Genomic DNA, 22,110 nt, shown 5'->3' on the forward strand with positions numbered 1-22,110 from the left:
AGATCCCAGGCCCAGACCTTTTGGAGGGGGCCACAGGTCAGAACATCCTTTAATAAGAACGAGGGTATACTTGGGTCTTAGAAAACCTTTCATCTAAAGATGAAATTATCAACTTTATTTTGGAGGACAAAACAAAAGACAAACAATGATCTTTTAGGAGACACAGAGAAACAACAGTGCTTGCAACTGCCTGATCACTTCCTTTTGTATAGTTCCTAGCACAAACAGTTCACAACATAAACTCCCTCCTTGAGAGCAGCTTTCTAGTCAACATTGCATTTCTTCAGTCTGTTACAAATCTGATGACCTACTGAAGTCTTTTATGCTTAGACATATTTTGTATTCTGAATACCTAATTAACTCCAAAGCTATTTTAATTTGACTGGATTTCATGCCTTTGGCTTTTACAATTTCCTTCTACAATAGTCTGATAATTCTCTTTCAAAAGATATTGCACTATTTCACTGTTTTTTAACCCTAGCATAGCTGATATATGCACATATTGCATTATTTGTTTCCTAATCTTCTCCCCTCCCTGTACATTCTGTTCTTGGCATTTCCAATTTCTACCAGTAAGTAGATCTGTAAGTCACATTGATTCAGAGAGAATGAAATGGGGGAGGGTTGTGAATGTGTATAACATATCTTGAAAGAGTGAAGTTACAGAGGAACAGTTTGTTTCTCTTCTCCCAGTGACTCTGTCTGTTCACATTGCCCACCAGTAAAAACTTGGAAGAAGGTCCTCATTATTACCAGTAAAGTAAAAAATCTGGGACAGCTCTCCCAAAGGCAGCATTACTTCTTGAAACCTCAGTGAGTGCTGCTGCTTGAACTTCAGTCTAGGGAGTGCTTTTGAGTCACACTTAGAGGTGACTAACAGCATTCTTCATATTATTTTCTAGGTGGTATGAAATCCTTTGAAAGGACAATCCTTTAAATCTTTCTACAGTGAACATGAGGAGGTGGGGAATTTTGTTCTGGCAATGTGAAAGAGCATATGCTACCTAGTATACATGGATGGAAGTTGCCTTCATAGGAAAAGCCAAGTCTTAAGCAAAACAGACAGGTTCTGGGAACAGACAGAGATCAGGAAATATCTAAGTAAAAAATCTTGTTGGATATTAGGGGTAAATTATCTGGACCTTATTAGAGATTATGTGAGGGGTTCAGGCTAAACAAACCAGATCTCAGCAATCATCCTTTCACAGAAAACTGCTAGCTGGAAGGTTATTTTTGTACATCAGTATGACAAAAAGCAAGTGGCCACGGGGCTTAAATGATTGCCTATCTAAAAGCCAGATTTTGAACTCCCATATTGAACTCCCAATAAAATATGGGATAAACTTTATTAAGAAAGAAAATATATTCTCTCACAGAGGAGGAATACTGTGAAATGCTCTGCTTGAGAATGCCAGCTGAAATAAGAGACAGACTACAACTGAAATGCGTGAAATGACCATATTTAGTTTCAGAAGGGTAAGTAGAATATGGGTAGATCTGGGGAAGAGAGCTTCTAAGAGAACAGGAGATAATTTATGAGCACAACTTATGAAAAGGGAGCTGTTGTCCTTAAGGAATGCTATAAACATGGGCTGTGGTATCTGAAATCCAATTGTCAGAAGTTATAGGATACCATATATAGTAGAAGCTAAACAATCTCCCCTTGAAGAGGTTGTGAACAGCATTATGCTGACTCTGTTAAAAGTGAAAATGATGAAGTAAAACTTTACAACTGTATCAGGTTTTTATGATCACTAGCAATTTATTTTGCTTTGTGGCTAAATATCACAATTTGCTTTGACATGTTGATGAAATTTAATCATGCAAACAAATAAAATCATTAAGGAATAGAAAAGAAATTTCATGAAGGCATTCTGTATTCAACAAATAAATGTTCTCAAATGATGGCTAATCTTTATTGGCACAAATGTAATTGTCACATTCTATCAACAACTTAAACATAAGATAACTGCAAAAATTCCAGACATTTTTAGTCCATTTACTGTTACCGTTCAGATGTTTCTTAAATACATACTGAAATAATTAGGGAAAACATCATTATCAAGAATGTAAGTAAATTTTTCTTCGTATTAAAACAGATGAAAGTATAGTAATATATAAATCACACATAGAATTCTATGACATCCTATCTCTTTCCCCATGTTTTTAACAGACAATCTATTTCTGGCAGCCTCTACAAGTCCTTAGTACTTGTTAATTTCAACCAACCATTGATAAAATTCTTGCTAATAAAGGCATCAAATAGGAAAATTATTTTTAACAACAGTATGGTATGATTTAGTGAAGTGACATGCCTAGCACATGTAATGATTCTCATATTCTGCCTATTGGTTAGCCTATAGCAGGCTTATTTGTTGTATTTTTTATATGTATTTTATTTGCCTTATTTATATTTGCATATATATAATTGCACTAACTGCTAAAAGGTGTTAAAATAATGCAATGATACTTTAAGTGTTCCCTTCTCTTTATTTTAAGGCATGTGGACATGAAAGGGCGAAGAAGGCACAGATCTTTTTTGTTCTTCACTGGCTAATGTACCAGGTAAAGACAGATGCAAGTTTTCATCCTTTTATGTTATCCTTATGATTTTGACTTTACTATTCTTCTTATGCATGCTTTCTCATTCAAATTCATTTGTATATCAGTAGCATCTTGTCTGAGATTTCTCCCTGTAATTAAATGTTTACTAATTATCTGCCAGAGAAACAGATGTAACCTCACCACCACCTGGTAAAAACAGGTGTGTTTGTAAAATGTGTGATCTGAAGGTGGATTAATTTAAAAAAAACCTAATCAAAATGTGTAACTATTTTCCAGTAAAGTTCATCTGAAAGAAGCAAATCACTGTGATATTCTTCCTATTTAAAAAATTATTTTGGCAAATAGAGAGGTTTTTGCTTTATGAATATGTGAATTTTATTGTAACCATAATTATGAAACCATTGCTAATGCGCATATATTGACAGAATCTGAAAATGTTGGGATTATTAACCCTTAGAAGTGTGTGGTTCTTGTACCTAGTGAGTGCACTAGCCTCAAGTTGACTTTCTGCCGACAGGTCATTCCTCAGATGTTTGATGGTAACACAGCTTCAAAAAAGCAGCAGTAGAAGCAGGAGTCATAGTACTATTAAAAAGGGAAAAGCTGACAACAGCAGCTTCTCTTTTGTAGTCATTAGAAGCGTGAATGAAAGAGCAGGGAGAAAAAAGTGGAGGTGAAGGAAATACAGAGGGAGCATATGAGGGAACTCACAAAGGATATTTATCTGACAGAAGAGCTTTGTGTCTGCATACAGAAATAATTTAAAAATCCTGAATATTCTGTATAGGCACATGGTGTTCATTCATAAAACACTGGAGAGATTTTTATTTACAAATTGATATAATATTTTATTTTAAATTAATGTAAAACTAAATAAGGATATTGATCTGAACAATCATAGCCAACATTTGTAATGTTAGGAAGGAATCTAATTACCAGGGAGATACAGAACAAAAAAAGAAAGAATAAAAATGAGGAAAAGAAATTGGTGCTGTAGCAAGAGGGGCAGAGATTGATAAAGCAGAAATGTAATGCAAAGATGTATCTAAACTTAACACAGTATCAGAGTTCTACAAGATATAGACTCATCCATTACTTTCTGTGTCTGTGTTCCACAGCCAGGCAGAGATCCAAGTTTCATTTATTTATTTATGTATTTATTTAGCTTAACAGAAATCTAACCTTAATAGAAAACCTACTGGTCACTAAAAGAGTGGAATATTGTAAATCAGTTAAAATTCCATTGTAGGGGTAACAAAGGGAATGAGAATGCAAGTATGGCATGGTACTGAGAACCTAGGAAGAAAAGGTGAGTTTTCACTGTGTGAAAACATGCAAAAATTATCCCAAGTTCCTGGTGTTACCCCAGCTCATGTTAGGGTGAGAATTGAACTCATACCACTCATCCTGACCCACCCTTCCTTCTTTTTGGGTGCATGAAGGGGCAAGAAGTGAGTTGTGACACATTCCATGGAAAGCTCAGATATGGGTAACTGGAAAGAAAAAGCTTCATGGTCTCCACTAATGCCATTCTATCTTTCCAGAAAGCAGAAAGGCATATTCTAAAGAATGTGAAGTCCTCAAATACTTCTGTAACAAAATCTCTGCAAACACCTGAAAAACACCATATTAACAATTTTCCATAGACAGCATGAACAAATCGCTCAACAGGTTATTAGTTTTTAATATCTAATTAGATTAGATGCAGGATGAGTATATTATCTAGAAAAGAAAATACATAGAGTCAAAGAATCATAGAAAAGTTCAGGTTGGTCATCTAGTTAACCCCTTTCAATGAGCACGGACATCTTCAACTAGATCAGGTTGCTCAGAGTCTTTTCAATCCTGACCTTGGATGATTCCAGGGATGAGGAATCTACCATCTCTCCAGGCAACCTATTCCAGTATTTTGATCCCCTAATTTTAAAAAAATTTCTTCTTTATGTCTAGTCTACATTTACACTCTTTCAGTTTAAAGCCATTACCTCATGTCCTATTGCAACAGACCCTACTAAAAAGTTTAGCCCCGTATTTCTTATAAGCCCCCTTTAAATACTTAAAAACTGGGCTGTGGTCTCTCCAGAGCCTTCTCTTCTCCAGGCTAAACAACCTGAACTTCATTAGCTTCAGAAAACACCACTTCCTCCTGGGTATAGCAGAGAATCTTCAATTTTTTTTTTTTTTTTTGTTTGAGGGTTTTTGAGGGTTTTTGTTTCACAGAGACACTTACTCAGGGCTTATGTGTAGACAGCGAGATTAACTTTGGCTGGAGCCAAATTACTTTGTAGTGATGAAGCAAACAAAATCACTAAGTGCCAAATATATTCAATGTACTTCCAATAACCTTCCTTGAATTCTTCTTCAAGGGCAAATAACTCCTCTCTTGAAATTGAAATAACTAACAAGTATAAAACATTTCAATATAAAGAACTGCCACATCACCACTTATCCATGATCCTTAGCAAATTTTGCAGCACTGTAGCTTAGGCAGCTGCAGCAACAGCCCAGATATAACATACAAGGATTTGAGATACTATTTTGAAAAGCAGTAAACATTAATTTTCAATTTGGGGCTTGAGCGTTTCCCATCTAAATAAAGAGTAGTACAGATAATAATGAAGGGCGTAACTAAATATTGCCACAAAGCTTATATTACTTTTAACCCTGGCTTATAAGTAAGTACATAGTTCAGGTGAATTCACATACGCTATTATCAGATTAATATAAATGCAACAAAATTTAATCAAAATTATTTATGGTGTATCAACAAGATTTCTTTGTGTAGAGAAACCCTAGGAAGCTGAATTGAACAGAAAATGCTCCTAATGATTTTATATTTTTGGAATAAATCTATCAAATAATCATATTTTTCTAGCTCTTCTTGGGTTGGGGAAGAAATCACCTCACTTTCCATGTTTTCCATTTGCAAGAAATGGCAAGATAAAATATATAATGAAATACTCAAATGGCAGAGAAGTCTATTTTTTCTTGCTGACTAGTGAAAAGTGTACTTCTGTCTCAGAAGTTTATGCCATATATTGAAGAATGAAATATGCAGGCAAGAAGCAACTTTTTAATGTAGTATTAACAGGCATACATCCAAGTCTGCAAGTATAATCTCTGGGGATCACAAAAGAATTCTCTGAAGTGTGAAATCACAGTACGTACTTCAAAATATGGCAAAATTGCAAAATTTAAGATAGTTCTATAAATCAAGAATTTGGAACCAAGATCACAATTATAAAAAGCAAGACTCAATCCAACTATGGAGAAGCTGTTTCTCTATAATAAATTGTTCAATACTTCTTCAACATTTGTATTTTAGAGCTGTAACACTTACAACTAAAGTCATATGCTTGTATGTTCTTTCTTGTCAGGAAGCAGCATTTTCTGTTGTAAGTTATGTTTTCCTCAGTGAGTCATAAATTAAAGAACTTTCCAGAGGAACACCAGGAACAATGGTTCGAATTTTATAATGCAGCATGCATTAGAATACCAAAAGGCTTCTACTGCACTTTAATGACTCATTTTGCTGTTGAAGAGGAAATGCCAGCTGATGTACATTAAAGTTAATAAGGACCCGAAGGAGCTAAAACTGATACTTAGCTTCAAGTATCTTTGGTACTCACTGTAAAGAATTGTGCCATTTAGAGCAGTTGTTTTCACTGTCAAGTACAGAGTTGTCAGATTGCTTGTTTCCTGCCCAGATGCAGTCCTGGTCTCAGATACAGATGTCAGAGAAGGTAGTTTCAAATAAGAATTTCCAGTGAAGGATGGAAAAAACAGTGCCGTGTCTGAAATGAACAACAAAAAGCTAATTTTATTAATTTATTACAAAGTAAAGTAATAAAATGCAAGCACATTTAAAAATATCCTTTTTTTCCCCATACCTGTCAATAGCATCATCAACCATATTATTTGCTGAGCATGCATATAAATTTATTTAATTTCAAATATTCAAATCAAATATGCAGAAAATGAAAAAGTTCTAGCATCTGCCTATTACCAGAAGTGAAAAGACCATTATAGGAATGACTACTGCCAGAAGATGCAAGTTCAAAAGGCTGTCACAGATTTTCATCTTTACAGATGTGCCAGTGCAGAACTTTTGTCCTATGATATGCCTGTGAAGTACTTTTCATTTTTATTTCTAGACAAGAAACGCAGTTTTTCTCAATTTTCAGGATACTCACATTTTCTGGGTTTGAAATTATAAAGAGGATGTCACTGGGCAGCATATGCATTTTTCCACTACACTACTCTGGAAATGAATAATTGTTAAGAGAAAATTTTTAAGTGTGAAGGCGTAACATTTACAATGTTGATTGTATTCATTACTCTAGTCGTTACGGTTTTGTTTTTTTTTTACCCTGTAGACAAGATAATAGTATCATTAATGCAAGAAAAAATAGACTAAAACTAATTGAGGTTAGGCAGCAGGTCTTCCTGATGCCTTAAGCATCCTATTTAAGCAAAACACCTTAAAGATTGCTCAGACCGATCACCAGGGATATGAGTAAAAAAGAAGCAACAAAAAAAATACTTTGAGTTCAGGTAATATTTTTGCAAAGAAGTTTTTAGTTTAATGAACTATAGCTATACAATGGATCTGTGAGTGATGATTACACATGGGCATGACTAGTACATGTTTTTGTTTTTTTTTTTTTAAATTTGTATTCATGTTATTAATGTTTTGTTTGTTTGGGAATTTGACCACTGTTTATCCTCTGCTGGTTTTATTGGGCTTAAGAAGAAAGGACAAAAGGAAAGGCCTAGCTAAACAAGCACATGTTGAAGGACAGTTGTTAAAAAGACCCCACACCTTGACAGCAAAAGAAGGGCAGGATGGAAAGCAATTACTAGTTATGTTTATAAATGACAGGTCTGGAAAAGTTAGAATTGTTGGAGAAAGTGGAAAAAACTATGGAGTGAAAAAAAGGTCAGTGACATTGCAAATCAGAAGCAGACCTACATGATTATGAGAGTGTTGTTTGCCTAATTAAATTCATACTTTCAAGAGAAACAGTACTAGGAGATCTAGCACTGTAGTGCAGGGCCACAAACATGACTGAGGGGCTGGGTCCTCTTTCACATGAGGAAAGGCTGAGGGAGCCAGGACTCCTAAGGCTGCAGAAGAAAAAGCTTGGATGGATCTTATCAATGTCTATAAAGACATTGGGATGGAAAAGAGGGAGCCAAACTTCTCTCTCAGCGGTGCACTTAATGGGCAATGTGTTGGGGTCTCCTCCCCTGCCATGGAGCCCTGGGAGATGGGCCCTGGGGGGGAGACACGGGATTTCCCTGCCCCTGGTCAGTCTCATTCCCCATTGGTTGGTTTGTGTTCCCCAGTGTGGCCAAGGACCCTGGGGTCCCGTGACTGCGGAGTTCCTGAGCTGAGCCCCGGCCATGCGGCTGGAGAAATAAACATCTCTGAAACATCTACCACGAATCTGTCCATATATACTTCCTTTCCCAAGACTCCTGGTTTGAAATATAGGCGTGTTACAGTAATCCCTGCTGTAACAGCAATGGATACAAATCAAAACCCAAGAAATTACACCTGAACACATGAAAACTCTTTTTGACTGTGAGGATGGTCAAACATCAGCATAGGTTACCCAGAGAAGTTTGTCAGGTCTCAATCCTTGGAGATTTTTCAAAGCCTGACTGGGCATGGTTGTGAGATACCTGTTCTAGGTGATCCTGCTCTGCTTGAGCGGGTGGTTGGACTTGAGGGTCTCAAGATGATGGTCCCTTCCAACCTCAACAAATTGGTGATTCTGTTATCCTTCGCAGAGAGGTGCTGTGCAGTCAACCTTAGTTATTATTCTTCAAGTGCAGTGCCTTTAGAAACCTCAGTGTAGTTCAGTATTCACAATATAGTGGTACACTGAGCAACTGAAGCTATTAAAAAGTCTTTTATTAGGTACTTTAAAAAAACCCCAAACAGTCAATTTGGAGAGTAACTGTCCACAATTTATATTCTAAGTTAAAATTAATCTGTGAAGTTTCTTTCAGCTAGGTGAAGGGAAAGGGGAGATGAATGAGGAGGGGAAGGGAGCATGGTATATCTGGGCAATCTTGAAAGGAAGGACAATCTCATCAGTCCTTTAGGAAGGATAGCTCCCTTCAAAGGAGAGACCTCCCTTAAAGACTTAAAACTTTCTGGGGAGTCCAGCACCTTGCATCCAGAAGTCTATGCATTAATGTATAGGCAAAATTACTGAGAAAAGATGGTTTTTTGAGTGTTGTGTTTGCACCTGAAGTGCTGCGCCCAAAGCATCCTAGGCCTCCATCACCACTGCTGTGAAGTCCTCTCAGAAATCAGCAGAAGAGACACAGAAAATACAGGAACTGCATCAGAAACAAATGCATACCTGGCCAAAAAAGCCACCCAGAAATGCCAAGATACAGAGCACATCCTCTTCCCTATGGTGTGCAGGCTATTAGCCTGCTGATTCTTAACAGCCATTTTCTGCCCGAAAGCTGTACAACAGCTGCAAGCTGTTGCAAGCCTACAACATCAGTAAAGAGGTCACTGAGAGCACAGGGATTAGTTTTCTGTTTGGATGAAGGGCCAAAGTGGGAGAAAACAGATTGAGTCTGTGTATTAAGAACCTAAAACCTATGGCTGTGATAAAGTACACAGATAGAATTCTATGGGCAAAGCTGCTAGTCTGGACTAAATTTTTCCACATCCCTCATTCTACTAAACTCTTAATTGGCAGAAATTAGAGTCCCATGCAGCACTGACCAAGACTGCACACTGGTAGGATCCATGAATCAGATGCAAAGAAGGGCATATGTTGAACCACAATGAGCTAATTCTCTACCACAGTATGAGAGTATTTTAGTATTGCTTTCTAGCAATACTTACAGATCTTCATATTTTAAGATGGTTGCTGGCAATAAATAATTTTGTCTTTAATTCATTACACAGGACAGGCTAACAAGAAGAAATAGTTACTTTATTCTACCCTGGGTCCACTATCTGATGCTGTCACCTCTGTCCATGATCACAAGGGACTGCTCTCCGCTGGGGCAGTGGTCTCCAAAGTGAGTGGAGTGCATGTATCCTAAAGGGTTCTCAAAATAATTAATTAGGACCCAGAAATAAATAAAAAAATACTCACATTTTAAGAGTAAAGAAGATTACAAATAATTCAAGAGAAAAAATTTGCAACAGAGACTGCATGCTTGAATTATCTGACAAACACATATTGCTAAGAATTATACTTTAACAATTTAACTGAAGACTCAGATTTTCTACTGAATTAAAAAGGTTTTCTGGGATATTATTTATGACAACTTTCAGAATAACACATATTACAATGAGAAAATATTGAGAAACATTGACAAGTTTCTATTATATCCCTACTTGACTTTGTCTTAGTCAGGAAATGGAGTAAGGGGAAGAAAAATGCAATGCAAATGCAAAATTTGGAATCAATCTGTTACCACTCCTGCCTCTAATTTTCCCTTTGCATTCTTTGTTTTTATGACAAGTTTGGCTTAGCACTGAATTCTATTAAATTCAGTGGAATTCCATTTAAAATATTTTTCAGTCCTGAAGATGTTGACTCATCAGCTGCACCAGCCATCACTAAATAAATTCAAATGAGAACTAAAAAGACTTTTAACATCACAAAATCCTAGAAAGAGAAGAAATATATTCATCTTCTGGTAGGAAAATCAGACCAAACATCTGACTAAACTTGTCTACAATCTACAGGGTAGATAACTTCATTGAATGTCCTTGCTCCTCTTCAATAATGAAAATAAATGGGTAACACTAGGATGTGATTATCCTCACCCAATCATGACCTAAACCTGCCTATTTCCCTCTATTTGCTATAAAAGAACTTGAGGGTCAATAGTTTAGCTGTAAACATGTACACCAGCAATATCTGAAGACAGGAACAATTCTCATTCTTGTTGCTTGTACATCAGAGCTAGATGGCCTCCAGAAGCATTTTCTTTAGGCAAAACCAAATTAGTACAGTAGGTCTGAGTTGAAATGTTAGAGATGTGAACTGAAAAGGATGTCCGAATATTTAATCAGGGGTTTAAACTCTGAATTTGCTGCTTATATCTTTCAATTAAAGTGGTAAACATCCTCTGAAACTTACGGACAGATTCTGTGCTTGTTCTTTTCCATCACTCAGAGATATAATAGAAGCACAGGTGATAAAAACTTTGTCGAGCAGTGCAGCAAACCTTTTCCATATTATCAAGAATGGAGGGGTTCCCAGCAGGCAGAAAGTCAGTTAAGCAGCAATATCAAGGGTCTGATGAATACATGATCTGCTCTATCCATCTCATGCTCACAGAATATCCCAGGAAACCAAATTTAACCACCTTAGAGTAATGCATTCTTTTATCTCATGTTCATGGTGTGAAGAAAATCAAAGTGAAATAAATATTATTCAGAAAATTCCTAGGGATTATGTCTGGTACATATGAAATCTGACTTGAGTGCTTCATAAAGCATCACATGCACCTCCAACAGTACAGAAATACAGTAACTATTTCCTATGAAATAATTGATTAGCTGAGTTCAGCTGTTTCAAGACAATAAAATATGAAACCAAATAAATCTTACCCCTGCTGCTGTCACTCATTTGTCTCAATGCACAAAAGCCTCCTGCCTGCTGTAACTGAACTCCTACATCACAAAGCAAAAAATCCTCAAAAAATAAAATGCATGGCTTCCTTTATCAGGCCAGCCCGGTGCCTTGTTGCTAATGCTCTCTGCTGTCAGCTGGGAGGTCTGAAATCAGATCACTGACTTAATCTCTCACTTTGTAGACTGCTAGGGCCTTTAAATGGCAGAAAGACAGCACATTCAATTTGTAGTTTATTAAGACTCAAGAGGAAGCACTGAGAGGCAATGGGTCACACAAGCAATTTAAGAGCAGGACATCAATTCATTGTCATTGAAGTAAACTGCCATACAAGTGGAGCAGTAAGAGAAGAAAAGATTTAAAAAATTTTAGGAAAATAAAGCAGATGATATTCAGCAAGCATGCATCTGCAAAGGTACAATGAAACAAAGAACAGAAACAGGGATGATCAAAGGGTTGGCGTTGCTTCCAAATGGAGAAAGAGAACAGGCCTATTCACCGTGCAGAGGAAAACGGGAGTAAGAAATGGCAGCTCCATGTCTTGGAGCACAGTAGGTAGGGGTACTCAGTTACTCAATTATTGTTACTATCAGGTCACAGGCTTGAAAAACAAAAGGAGATTCTTATTAACGTTTTTCAGAATGTTTGGTGTAATTTATTGCCAAAAGATATATAATGAAAAATTAAGAACAATACAAGAACAAGGGAAACTAATCCACCAGACTAGCAAAAATAATGGAACCACAGGTCAGGAAATCCTAGTCTCGTTGATTGGTGGAAGCTGAAGTAATGCACTTGGGGGAAAATCTCAGTTGTCCTGTTTGATATCTCCTTTTCAAAGAGCAATGGTTTTTCCTCTGAGACAGGATATTGAGCTCAATGTCCTCCTGGCCTGACCTGACTCATGATTTTTGTGTGACTTGTTCTGCTCTGTGTATCAAGACTAAGAGTGCGTGACAGAAACTAAGAGATGCAGACCATTGAACATAAAGGAAATTAATGATTTTGTAGATATCTGAAGCATATAGCAATTGTCATCACCTAGTGCCTAGAGTTACCCTCCTCTTTTGACAACTGTATTGCAATAAGCAGATCAACCCAATGTAAATATGTTATTAGATTTATTTCAAGAAAAAAAAATAGTTTATAGCTCTAGCATTCCTCAAATACAAAGAAGTTGAAGAGTTAACTGCATGTCTGACAAAACAAGATCATAGTAAAACAGTCTGATGTTAATGTGCTTTGTGAAAAAGAGAGCCACAAAAAGAAGAAAAAAATATTTTCATATTCCTATTTTGTAGGTCTCAAAATTCCTCTTCCAATCTCAAATTTTAGGAAGGCAGAATCACTTTTTAAATTTTTTTGCCTACACTCTCAGTTTTTGTACATCAGCAAAGGTATAACTGCATTCATTTATAGAAGATGAGAATTTAGTCAATTCTTGTGTCTGTGTGAGAGGATGAAAATGACCTGTGTCAAAATAAGAAGAAGCTTATTCAGTTAATGGGCAAGAAACATTCTAAACTGTCCAGATGAGATGTGCTGTGTAATTATTAAGTTCTGTAACTTTTTCTGGATGTTGCATAGACACGTAAAGTCCAGATGTGTCAGCAAGTACAACAGTCTGACATGAAAAAGAAAAAGGAAAAATTTTTCATTCATATTCACCTCAAGATTTTGTGAAAATAGAAATGACACCTCAACAGAAAAACAAAAAATAGCGAAGATGCTGTGTGTTGAAAAAATCCCAAACAATCTACTTATTTTTAGCCCAAATCCACAAACAGAATTAGCCTCTTACTGCCTGTTTTTTGATAGTTTTGAAAACAACACAGTGATTTGTCTTTTTCTGTTTGATTAGTTTCATCTCCAAAATTTATTACTTTTCTCCTAAGTGCATTGGATTTTGAAGCGGAAAGAATGTTCTTAATTGATACTTGTACCTCATCAGATGTATTTTACCACCTGCATTCAAAATGATGCATAAGTGCTTCTCTTTTCCTGAATTTGACATAGAGGAAATTGGGAAGCTATTATCTAATATTTTTTCAAGCTCAACATATTTGACAGGAAATATGATCTTCCTGCAAAAACACCAGAGTTTTATCTATTTTTAAAAAGCACCCCATCTAGGAGGGAAATGAATGTCCTTTATATCTTAATTTATATATTTCCATCTTTCCCAATTACAGGAGAAAATCTAAGGCAGACTTTTAATATGAAACCAGAATTTAAACTGGAGTTGTCATATTGCACTACCATATTTGATGCTGAAATGCTGGTTGCTTTGAAGGTCGCTATGATACATATTATGGCAAAATTTAATGAAGCAAGGCTTGTAAAAATCTTTTGAAGTTCCCTCATTAATATATTTGTTCTATAAAATATCACAGAAGATCTACTTGAACATGAGCTTTCACAGTTTTGATTCACATCTACTGAACTAATAAAAGAAGCAAATGAAATAAAGTATTGGTTTTCAGTGGGAAAAGAGGCAGCTGTCATAATATGTTTGAAAAACTGATATTTTTCACAGAAACTTGATGTACTAGAGATCATATATTACTCATTGCAATGAGAACTGTTTGATTCCACAACTGAATGGGTCAAATAACTTAACTCTCTATTGGTTTGCAGTGAGCCTCAGGTAAATGTGTACATATTTCATTTGTACGTTATAATTCTTATGTTTATCAAAATTCCAAGGCTTTTTTTTTTTTTTTTTTGCTTTGTTTTATGGGATATCAATGTGTTTTCAGTCACTTTAATTTTATCTCTGCCATCTAAGTTTCATTTTATTCTCTGCAATGGTGCTTGAACACATAAACAAACATTCCTATCCCAAAGGATCTTAGAAATACTTGAAGAGTAATTGGCTATAAAAGTTTAATTTGGAAAAATATTCAGATTTTTTTCAGTGTGTGTCATATTTAGTCAGTTGAAGAAGAATCTTCTATCTGGATAACATTGCAGACTAATTTGTCATATGGTTGACACCAGATATTAAATGATCAATATTAAAAGTGAAATGCAAGCTGCAGTTTTAAGAACACTACATTTAATGTGCTCATATAACTAACACATTTATGTATTGCTACATTGTGTATGCAACAGATTTTTATTACTTTTCTGGGAGATTTTGATGAAATTTTGATTAGAATTTCCTGTTATTATTTAGCTCTATAGGTACATAATTTACAGAATTGTGTAAATCTAATCTAATCTGAACTTGTTTTCACAGGTTCAGGATGCAAGCAAAATAGGAATATGAAAGCAATTTCTTCTCCATCTCGTAATTATATTAACATCCTGTTATGGCTTCTTTTGGGAACCATGTAGCTAACTCAAGGGCTTGATGGAAAAAATCAACAAATAACAAGCAAAGAAGAATATTTAAAGGACAAAATTATTAACAAATTAAGTTAGTATAAGAGCATGAATTAGAATACCAGATATTTCACTCTGTTTGCCCTTTCCTTTGAGGATTCAAAAGACAGAAGTTTTTTGCCTTCTGTTTTGCTAATGTAATTTATTTATTTTTAGCCTAAATTGCAAAACTATAAAATGGAGAAGTATTTATGTAGACATCTAACCTATTCCTTTTATTTATTTCCTAACATTTAGCACTGTAATATTAGTTAGGAATTATAAAGCTAGAAATACCACTTACATATAATGATCACTTTAGACATTTACACTAGACCATATGTAATGCTGGTCTTAGAAAAGTATTTTGATTCAAAATATTACAATTGATTTTTAATATAATTACTCTGTTAATATTTAACAATAACAAAACAACAATAACAAATCTGAATTGTAGTAACTTTGATTGTTTTCTTGGCAGTTACACGACAGCAACAATTGGGGGAAGCGTGTAAATTTGCAAATATTCATGTTTGCTTAATCCCAGCATCAATAATTTCAAAGTATTTTAATTGGGCTCAGCATTGTAGGTGCACAAACTAGTTCAGCCACATGAAATTGCAAAAGAATATTACAACCAAGTAAGGAAACTTATCTGAATTAATGTAATGAGATGGCCAATTGAAAAGGCATAAACTTGCACAATTCTTAATCTTTTAGCAGCCTTATTCAGCCAAGTTGCAATACTCTCTTGCATCTTAGGTTTTATTTTAGCTACAGTCTTTAACCGTAGTGCCCTCACTCTCCCACTTCCAAACATAACTGGTAGAAGCGGCAGATGAGATGGGTGTTCAGTATTAGAGCTTTCAGTTCATCTGCTTGCTTTTCTTCCACTGATTTGGTGTGACAGTGTTAGCAAACCCTGTGGGTGTAGGTGGAACAAAAAAGCAATTGTTCAATATACCTGTACACTGCCTTGTTTGTGCAAACTCTGGTGTGGATTTTTGGGCAGGGCTTTGAGCAACTTGTTTTATTTAAAGATGTCGCTCCTTTTTTTAGGGAGAGTTCAACCAGATGACTTTTAAAGGACTCTTCAACCCAAACCACTCGATGATTCTATGATTTTATTAAAGCAGAAGTGACTGAGCAGTAGACAAGACACTAACTTCCTTTCCATAGCTGCTGCCTCTTGGGTCAGTGTAAATCCCTTCTGAGAAGAAAGGAAGAAAGAGGGGGAAGACTGTTTTCCCAAGGAACAGTAGAGCAAGCTCCATTTGAAGACAAAAGAAGCCTACAGTATGGCTGCGAACACAGCATCCCCAAGCCCATTTTTTCTCCCTTTCTATGCTACTTGACCAAAAATGCCTGCCTAAATTGAGTCCCAAAGGTAATAAAAGGCCTATGAAGAAAGCCACTCCTCTTGAACAGGTCTTTTTGCAGCCCTTTTTTTCTTACTTTGCATTGCGGGTCTGACTTTTGTCTATACAGGGAGTTAGTAATTTATGTTCCATGAAGGATAATTTTAGACAAAGATTTCTTTCATATTTTGAGGTTCTGTCTGAAAGAGCAGGAAAACAGCTCTTTGACTCTAGCTTTACTTGGGAAACTGAAAAGTGGTTACTACCGACTAAAACATCTTGTTTCAAAATCACTTCTGGTACTCTTTTCCTACTTACTGCAAAATATCACATGCCTATTTATTTCACCACATGCTAAAATCTTCCTTTTGTTTAACTGTACAGAATTAGATTTTAGCACTACTATTACCCTCTTTGCATTGGTGTAAACTCCAGCAGGTTGTTGAAATTAAATTAATAGCAAGGTGGTCAGTGAAAGGACAGAAATAATTTTATCCTACAGAAATGTATGTGCACACAAAATATTTCCTTTTCTCTGTGGCTTACTGCAGATTTGAAACACATGAGTTTCAAGATAAGCAAAACTTCAGCTTGATAGCAGTTCAAGTCCAGGTGTCCAAGTTACAGCACCAGGATATAGTTTGGAAAATGCACTAATTGAAATGACAAAAATGATGGAAATCAAATGACAAATTATTTTCCAGCATCTGCCAATAATTAAGAAACAGTTTCTTGTGTACCTGGATATTTCTGCAAAGGATCCCAGGAGGTAAATAATCATCTCTTCCCGGCAACAATATGAATACAGAAACATTTGTCATGGACTAAAGTAATCCTTGTTCCTCAACACAATGTAAAAGAGAATTTCTTAATCACGGTATGAAACAGAAATAGAGCTCAAGTGAACCTAGCTTCATTATGAAAGACAGGTACTATTAAAAAATTGCTTGATTTTTTCTATTGTTTTAGTAATTGTTGAGCTAAGGAATTCATCTTGTGGTATCTTATTTTCAATTAAATATCTATTTTTAAATAATGTGTTGCGTTCTCTCATAAATCTTTAAACTATTTGTTTCATCAATGTCAATGATTTTCTCATGTAGTGGGATGACTTCCACTTTACTTTTAGGGGGAAAAAGTGATAATTCTAGGAATTTTCCATTATGAGACCTGTTTAACATTTGAGTAGCAATTACAAAAAAAGCCTCAGCACTGCGAAGCTGATATTGAACTCTTTGTGGAACAGAGAGTAAACTTAAAATTTAAGATTTTAATGTAATATAAAATCAGGACAGTCTTCCCTGCAACTTGGTAATAAAAAAGATGGGAGGTAAGTAATCATTCTCTTACAGAATTTAGGAAATTATATGTATTTTGGAAGTGAGGACAAAGTAAACAATATGCATTTGAAATATGGATGACCCTTTCTGCTGCATTGTCAAAACACTCTTCCTCACATTAGTACAAATGCCTGTGGATGGTCTGAGAAAAAAGTCCATCATAATATGCACACTTTGCTACTGGTAAGTATCACATCTGAACTCATAGGACAGCAGTATGTTTTAGGTAAGAGATGCTTAAGTACTGATTTACACCACGTGAAGGAATTGTGCTCCCAGCTAGAAGGACAACTGAACTACCAAAAGAAAAGGAGAAATAATAATTACATTTAAAACATGACTTTTAAAAAGCCCTCAGACAGGCTTCTTAGGTTTTCATCCCTCACACCTGTCCTAAAAAGTTACCTACACGGGGCTGTCCCCCTGTATCCTGGGTTGCAGTGTATTCTATTACCATCCTCATGAGCTGTTGAAACCAGCTGGGGCAGTGTTTCTTTGCCTCCTCCCCCCGGACTATCTTGCTGTTAATGGCCCATCAATGCCATGCATGACTCAGAGATAACTCCCTCCAGACTATCTTCTGTTAATGAGCCTAATCAACATCTGCCTCATGACTCATCATCCCCATTGTGAGATGCTCCACCCAGAGGGAGAACCAAGCATTCCATCCTGGATATAAGCTGAGATTCTGAACACCAGAGACAACCTTTCCACTGGATTTCCAGAGGACAGGAGCTACACAGCCACCACTGGACCTTCTGAGGAAGAGCAGGCCCCTCTACAGGATCACTGCTTCGACAGAACCACATCCACCACTTCAGGAGGACTGCAGCCACCATTTTATTGGACTGCTACTGCCACCCTGACTAACAGGGTGTCAGGTTGCATCCTGACTCTGTCAGTTTGAACCACTGTTTTCGGGGTTTTTTTGTTTTGTTTTTTTCCTTTTCTTTAATTTTCCCATTAAATTGTTATTCTGACTTGGTGCCTCCCACTGGTTTGTTTTCAGAGTAGTACAACCTGTTTCCCCAATAACCCAACAGAGAACAGGAAGTATTTGGAGTCTGTGCTGTCCACTAGGTCAGAGCTCCAAACTCCTTACTTGGGATCCAGAAATCTTCAGATGCCATGGTGTCCAGGTCTGAGGAAGGAAATCCTACACTTCTGGACACCCATCACATCATCCAGGGGTTTACAGATTATGGTCTACTTGTTCCAGAGACTGATGAATTTCTGCAAGACTGGAGAACCACCTGTGTCAAGTTTGGAAAAGCCTTGACGAGTTTCTGATGGTAATAATCTCAAAGTACTAGGTCTCAGTAACCATCTAATTTTGTTTTTATTGCTCCAAATTGAATTTAGAAAAAAAACCTTGAAACTCCTATTTTTTTTTTTCCCCCACAGTTGAAGAACATATTTCTCCAGCAAAGCTTAAAAACTATCCATGGAACACATTTTGAAAGCACCAACTTTTTTTACTTGTAGTTTTTTATGTTATTCTCCTTTATTTATTACTTCGTCACACTGCACATTTCTATATATGCTGCTTCCAACAACCAGGAGAAGATAAAATAGTCTACTTTTTTTTTTCATTCTTGTCTTAAAAAGGAAACTTTTGGCCAAAAGTTTATATAGGAAATACAGGCATAAATCTACCTGGTACATTCCAGTGTTAAAGAGAGAATGGAATTGACCATAAGAATTTATACAAAATACATCAATTTACTTTCCATATTTAGACAGAAATGTTTTAGAAGCTCATAATTATAAATGATTTCATTATCACATCTTTCTGAATAGAACCTTCTCAAGGATATCCAGTGAGCTTTTTTCAATCGAATACATTTGTTTTTATGGGACATTTTAAAATTCAAGCTTAAAATCTGGTATCAAATAGCATAAGAAAAATGGCATTATAATCACAGCCAGGAATTTTGAGTCTGGATCCATTTTGTAGATGTGATCCAGAAAAAGAAAAGTAATGAAGATAGGGAGAAAAAGCCCATAAAAAAAGTGTTTTTTACTCATGGGTAAAAAAGGCACCTGGAATCATCTCTCAAGCCTGAGTAGGTAAAAAAAAGAAAGAAAAAAAAAAAAAAAAAGAAAAAAGGAAATGGTTTCACTTGAGTGAACTGTGTAGATCACAACCAAATGGATATTTTAAAAGTATGAATCATGTGAAAATCTACTCTTCACTTCATATGACCCTATGGAACTGCAGTTCAAAAGAGATCTGTATCAGGATATTGTATCAAGAATCCACATCACATCAAGGACTCAAAGAATTTATTTCTGGTTACAGGTGAGTGGAGCAATTGTCTGACTGAAGATGTTGAAAACTACAGAGTCCACTTGTTCTGAGACTTCATGGTCTGCTGTTCTCTCATGTGTGCCTGCAGTATTCAGCGTTTTTCTTCTTTACTGGTTTGGATCAATACTTTGTACAATAAAACACTGTGGCACACCAGAATCCAGAGTCTCAGAACAAGTAACTTTATATTGTGCTTGACATTTGCATACCTACCAATTCCTGCATCCTTCCTGACAGTCCAAAAATAATAATTTTATGCAATTTTGTTACATCCAAATTAGAGGTTTAATGTTTGTATGTCAGACATTCTCCCAACAAATTCTGAAAGATCATTTCAAAATGAAGATGCTGATTTTGTTGCAACACTTAGGCTGCCCCATTTTAATAAAATCAGAGACAAGTCAGAAGAAAAACTCCATTGTAAAGTTAGGTATTTATTTATTTAAAGTCAAAATAAATCCACCTATATATTTCACTGGAACATTACTTCATTGTTACACATGAAGCTGGGAAATCAGTAATATTTCATAAAGTAAACTGAGATGCAAACAGTTTCTCAGACTGAAGAGGCAAGCATACTTGCTGGACAAATACTAACTTTTCATTATATTTTGTGAAACTATTCAGGCTTCAATTTGATGTATTAGAATAAAGAAACAAAGGAATGAAGTAATGCTTTCCCTTTCAAAGTAAGCACTTCTGATTGTCTTATCTTCCTTCTATTCGTCATGGTTCCAGAACATATATTCTCACCCATTTCAAGACTGAGAGATTAATACTTTGCCTCATGTTTGGTGTCAGTTTTAGATTTAGCTTTGACAGTCTTACAGTCAGCTGCCTACTAAGGCAGACAGAAATACATGAGGCAAGATGTTCATCAGGATTACGTGATACCAGAAATCCCAAAGTACTGGAGCTAGAAAGTCTGCTACCCTCACTAATGGAAAGCTAAAACCACCTCCAGCTTCTCAGCTGGAGTGTTTCTATTTCTGACCCTAGAGTTGCTGACAAAACACGTTCTATGCAAGAGGGCTGGTCACATTTTTTTTTACTCAAAAGCACTGATGTCCACACTGCAGCAGCAGTTTATCAGCAGAGAAGGTTTGAAACCCAAATACTTCTAACTATGTAATATGGTATAACTGACATATAGCAAAATAAACCTACACTCTGATGTACCAATGGTAAAATAACCAATCTTATACAGATTGCTATTTTCTACTTTGTTCCATTTATCACTGACCTATGGCTGATACACATTAAATAACAGTTTATCTACCATTTTACACTAACTTATTTCTATTACCTAAGATATTGGAGCATGCTATCAAAATATAAAAAGATTAAATTTGCTTTTGTGTAGCTAAATTAACCAACAATCTAGAATATAATTAATTGTTCAGTGGGCCAGTCTTCTGCCATGTTAATTAGAATGTGTACAAGTTTGAAAACAAACCAGTGGGAGGCACCAAGCCAGAATAACAATTTAATGGAAATTAAAGAAAAGGAAAAAAAAAGTAAAAGAAAACACTGATTCAAAATGTCTGAGTCAAGGTACAACCTGACACCCTGTTAGGCAGGGTGGTGGTAGCAGTCTGGTAGAATGGTGGCTGCAGTCCTCTGAAGTAGTGATCCTGTAGTAAAAGAGTCTGCTCTTCCTCAGGAAGTCCAATGGTGGCTGTGTAGCTCCTGTCCTCTGGAAATCCAGTGGGAAAAGCATTCTCTCTGGTGTTCAGAATCTCAGCTTATATCCAGGATGGAATGCTTGGTTCCTCCCTCTTGGGTGGAGCATCTCACAATGGGGTAATGAGTCATGAGGCCAAGTGTTGATTAGGCTCATTAACAGAAGATGGTCCAGAGGGAGTTATCTCTGAGTCATGTGGCAGGACAATGATGGGCACTTAACAGCAAGATAGTCTGGGGGGAGGAGGCAAGGGAACACTGCCCCAGCTGGTTTCAACAGCTCATGAGGATGGTAATAGAATACACTGCAACCCAGGACAAATGTCAAGAGCTACTTCATGAAGTTCAGTACTTTTCTCGTTGTTGCTACTTATAAAGTTATTCTTTCAGTTTTCGACATCGGATGTTCCACAGTAAATTTCAATGGCATGTCTGTACTGGTTTTAGCTGGGATAGAGGCATAGCTGTGTGGTGCTATATTTTGGTCTTGTGATGAAAACAGTGTTCCTCACTTCTACTTTCCAGTTCTCTTCCCCACCCCACTGGGAAGGAGGGAGGGAACAGCTGTACTAGATTGAGCTGCTTCCTGGGCTCCTTAAACCACAACAGTGTTCTAGGAAAAATACTTTCAGACTCTCTAGAAAGCATTGCAATGCAGATTGCTGTCATTTCACAGAAACCAACTACTAATAACTCTGAAAAGAAGGTGAAGCTCCTTGCTCACCCTTGGATACTGGAAATAATAGCTGAGAAGTATACATCTGCCTAGAATCCCAAGACTGAACAGCAAACTTTCAAAATAAACAATAAAATCTTCATTGACTGGTAACTGCAAACATTTCTAAAAATGTCTGAAATGTCTG

General features: G+C 36.2%; 1 protein-coding gene across 4 annotated transcripts in view; it reads right to left on the bottom strand.

The window, feature by feature from the left end:
• The window catches only part of EYS (eyes shut homolog), an 860,563-nt gene that overhangs the window by 144,616 nt on the left and 693,837 nt on the right, over window positions 1–22,110 (bottom strand). For all 4 annotated transcript variants that reach the window (XM_048297572.1, XM_048297571.1, XM_048297573.1 and 1 more), the window contains one exon: window positions 6,195–6,359. In XM_048297572.1, coding sequence (XP_048153529.1) covers window positions 6,195–6,359 — 165 coding nt within the window. The remainder of the gene's footprint in view (window positions 1–6,194; window positions 6,360–22,110) is intronic.

The sequence above is a fragment of the Corvus hawaiiensis genome, chromosome 3 (assembly GCF_020740725.1).
Source record: "Corvus hawaiiensis isolate bCorHaw1 chromosome 3, bCorHaw1.pri.cur, whole genome shotgun sequence".
NCBI classification, from domain to species: Eukaryota; Metazoa; Chordata; class Aves; order Passeriformes; family Corvidae; genus Corvus; species Corvus hawaiiensis.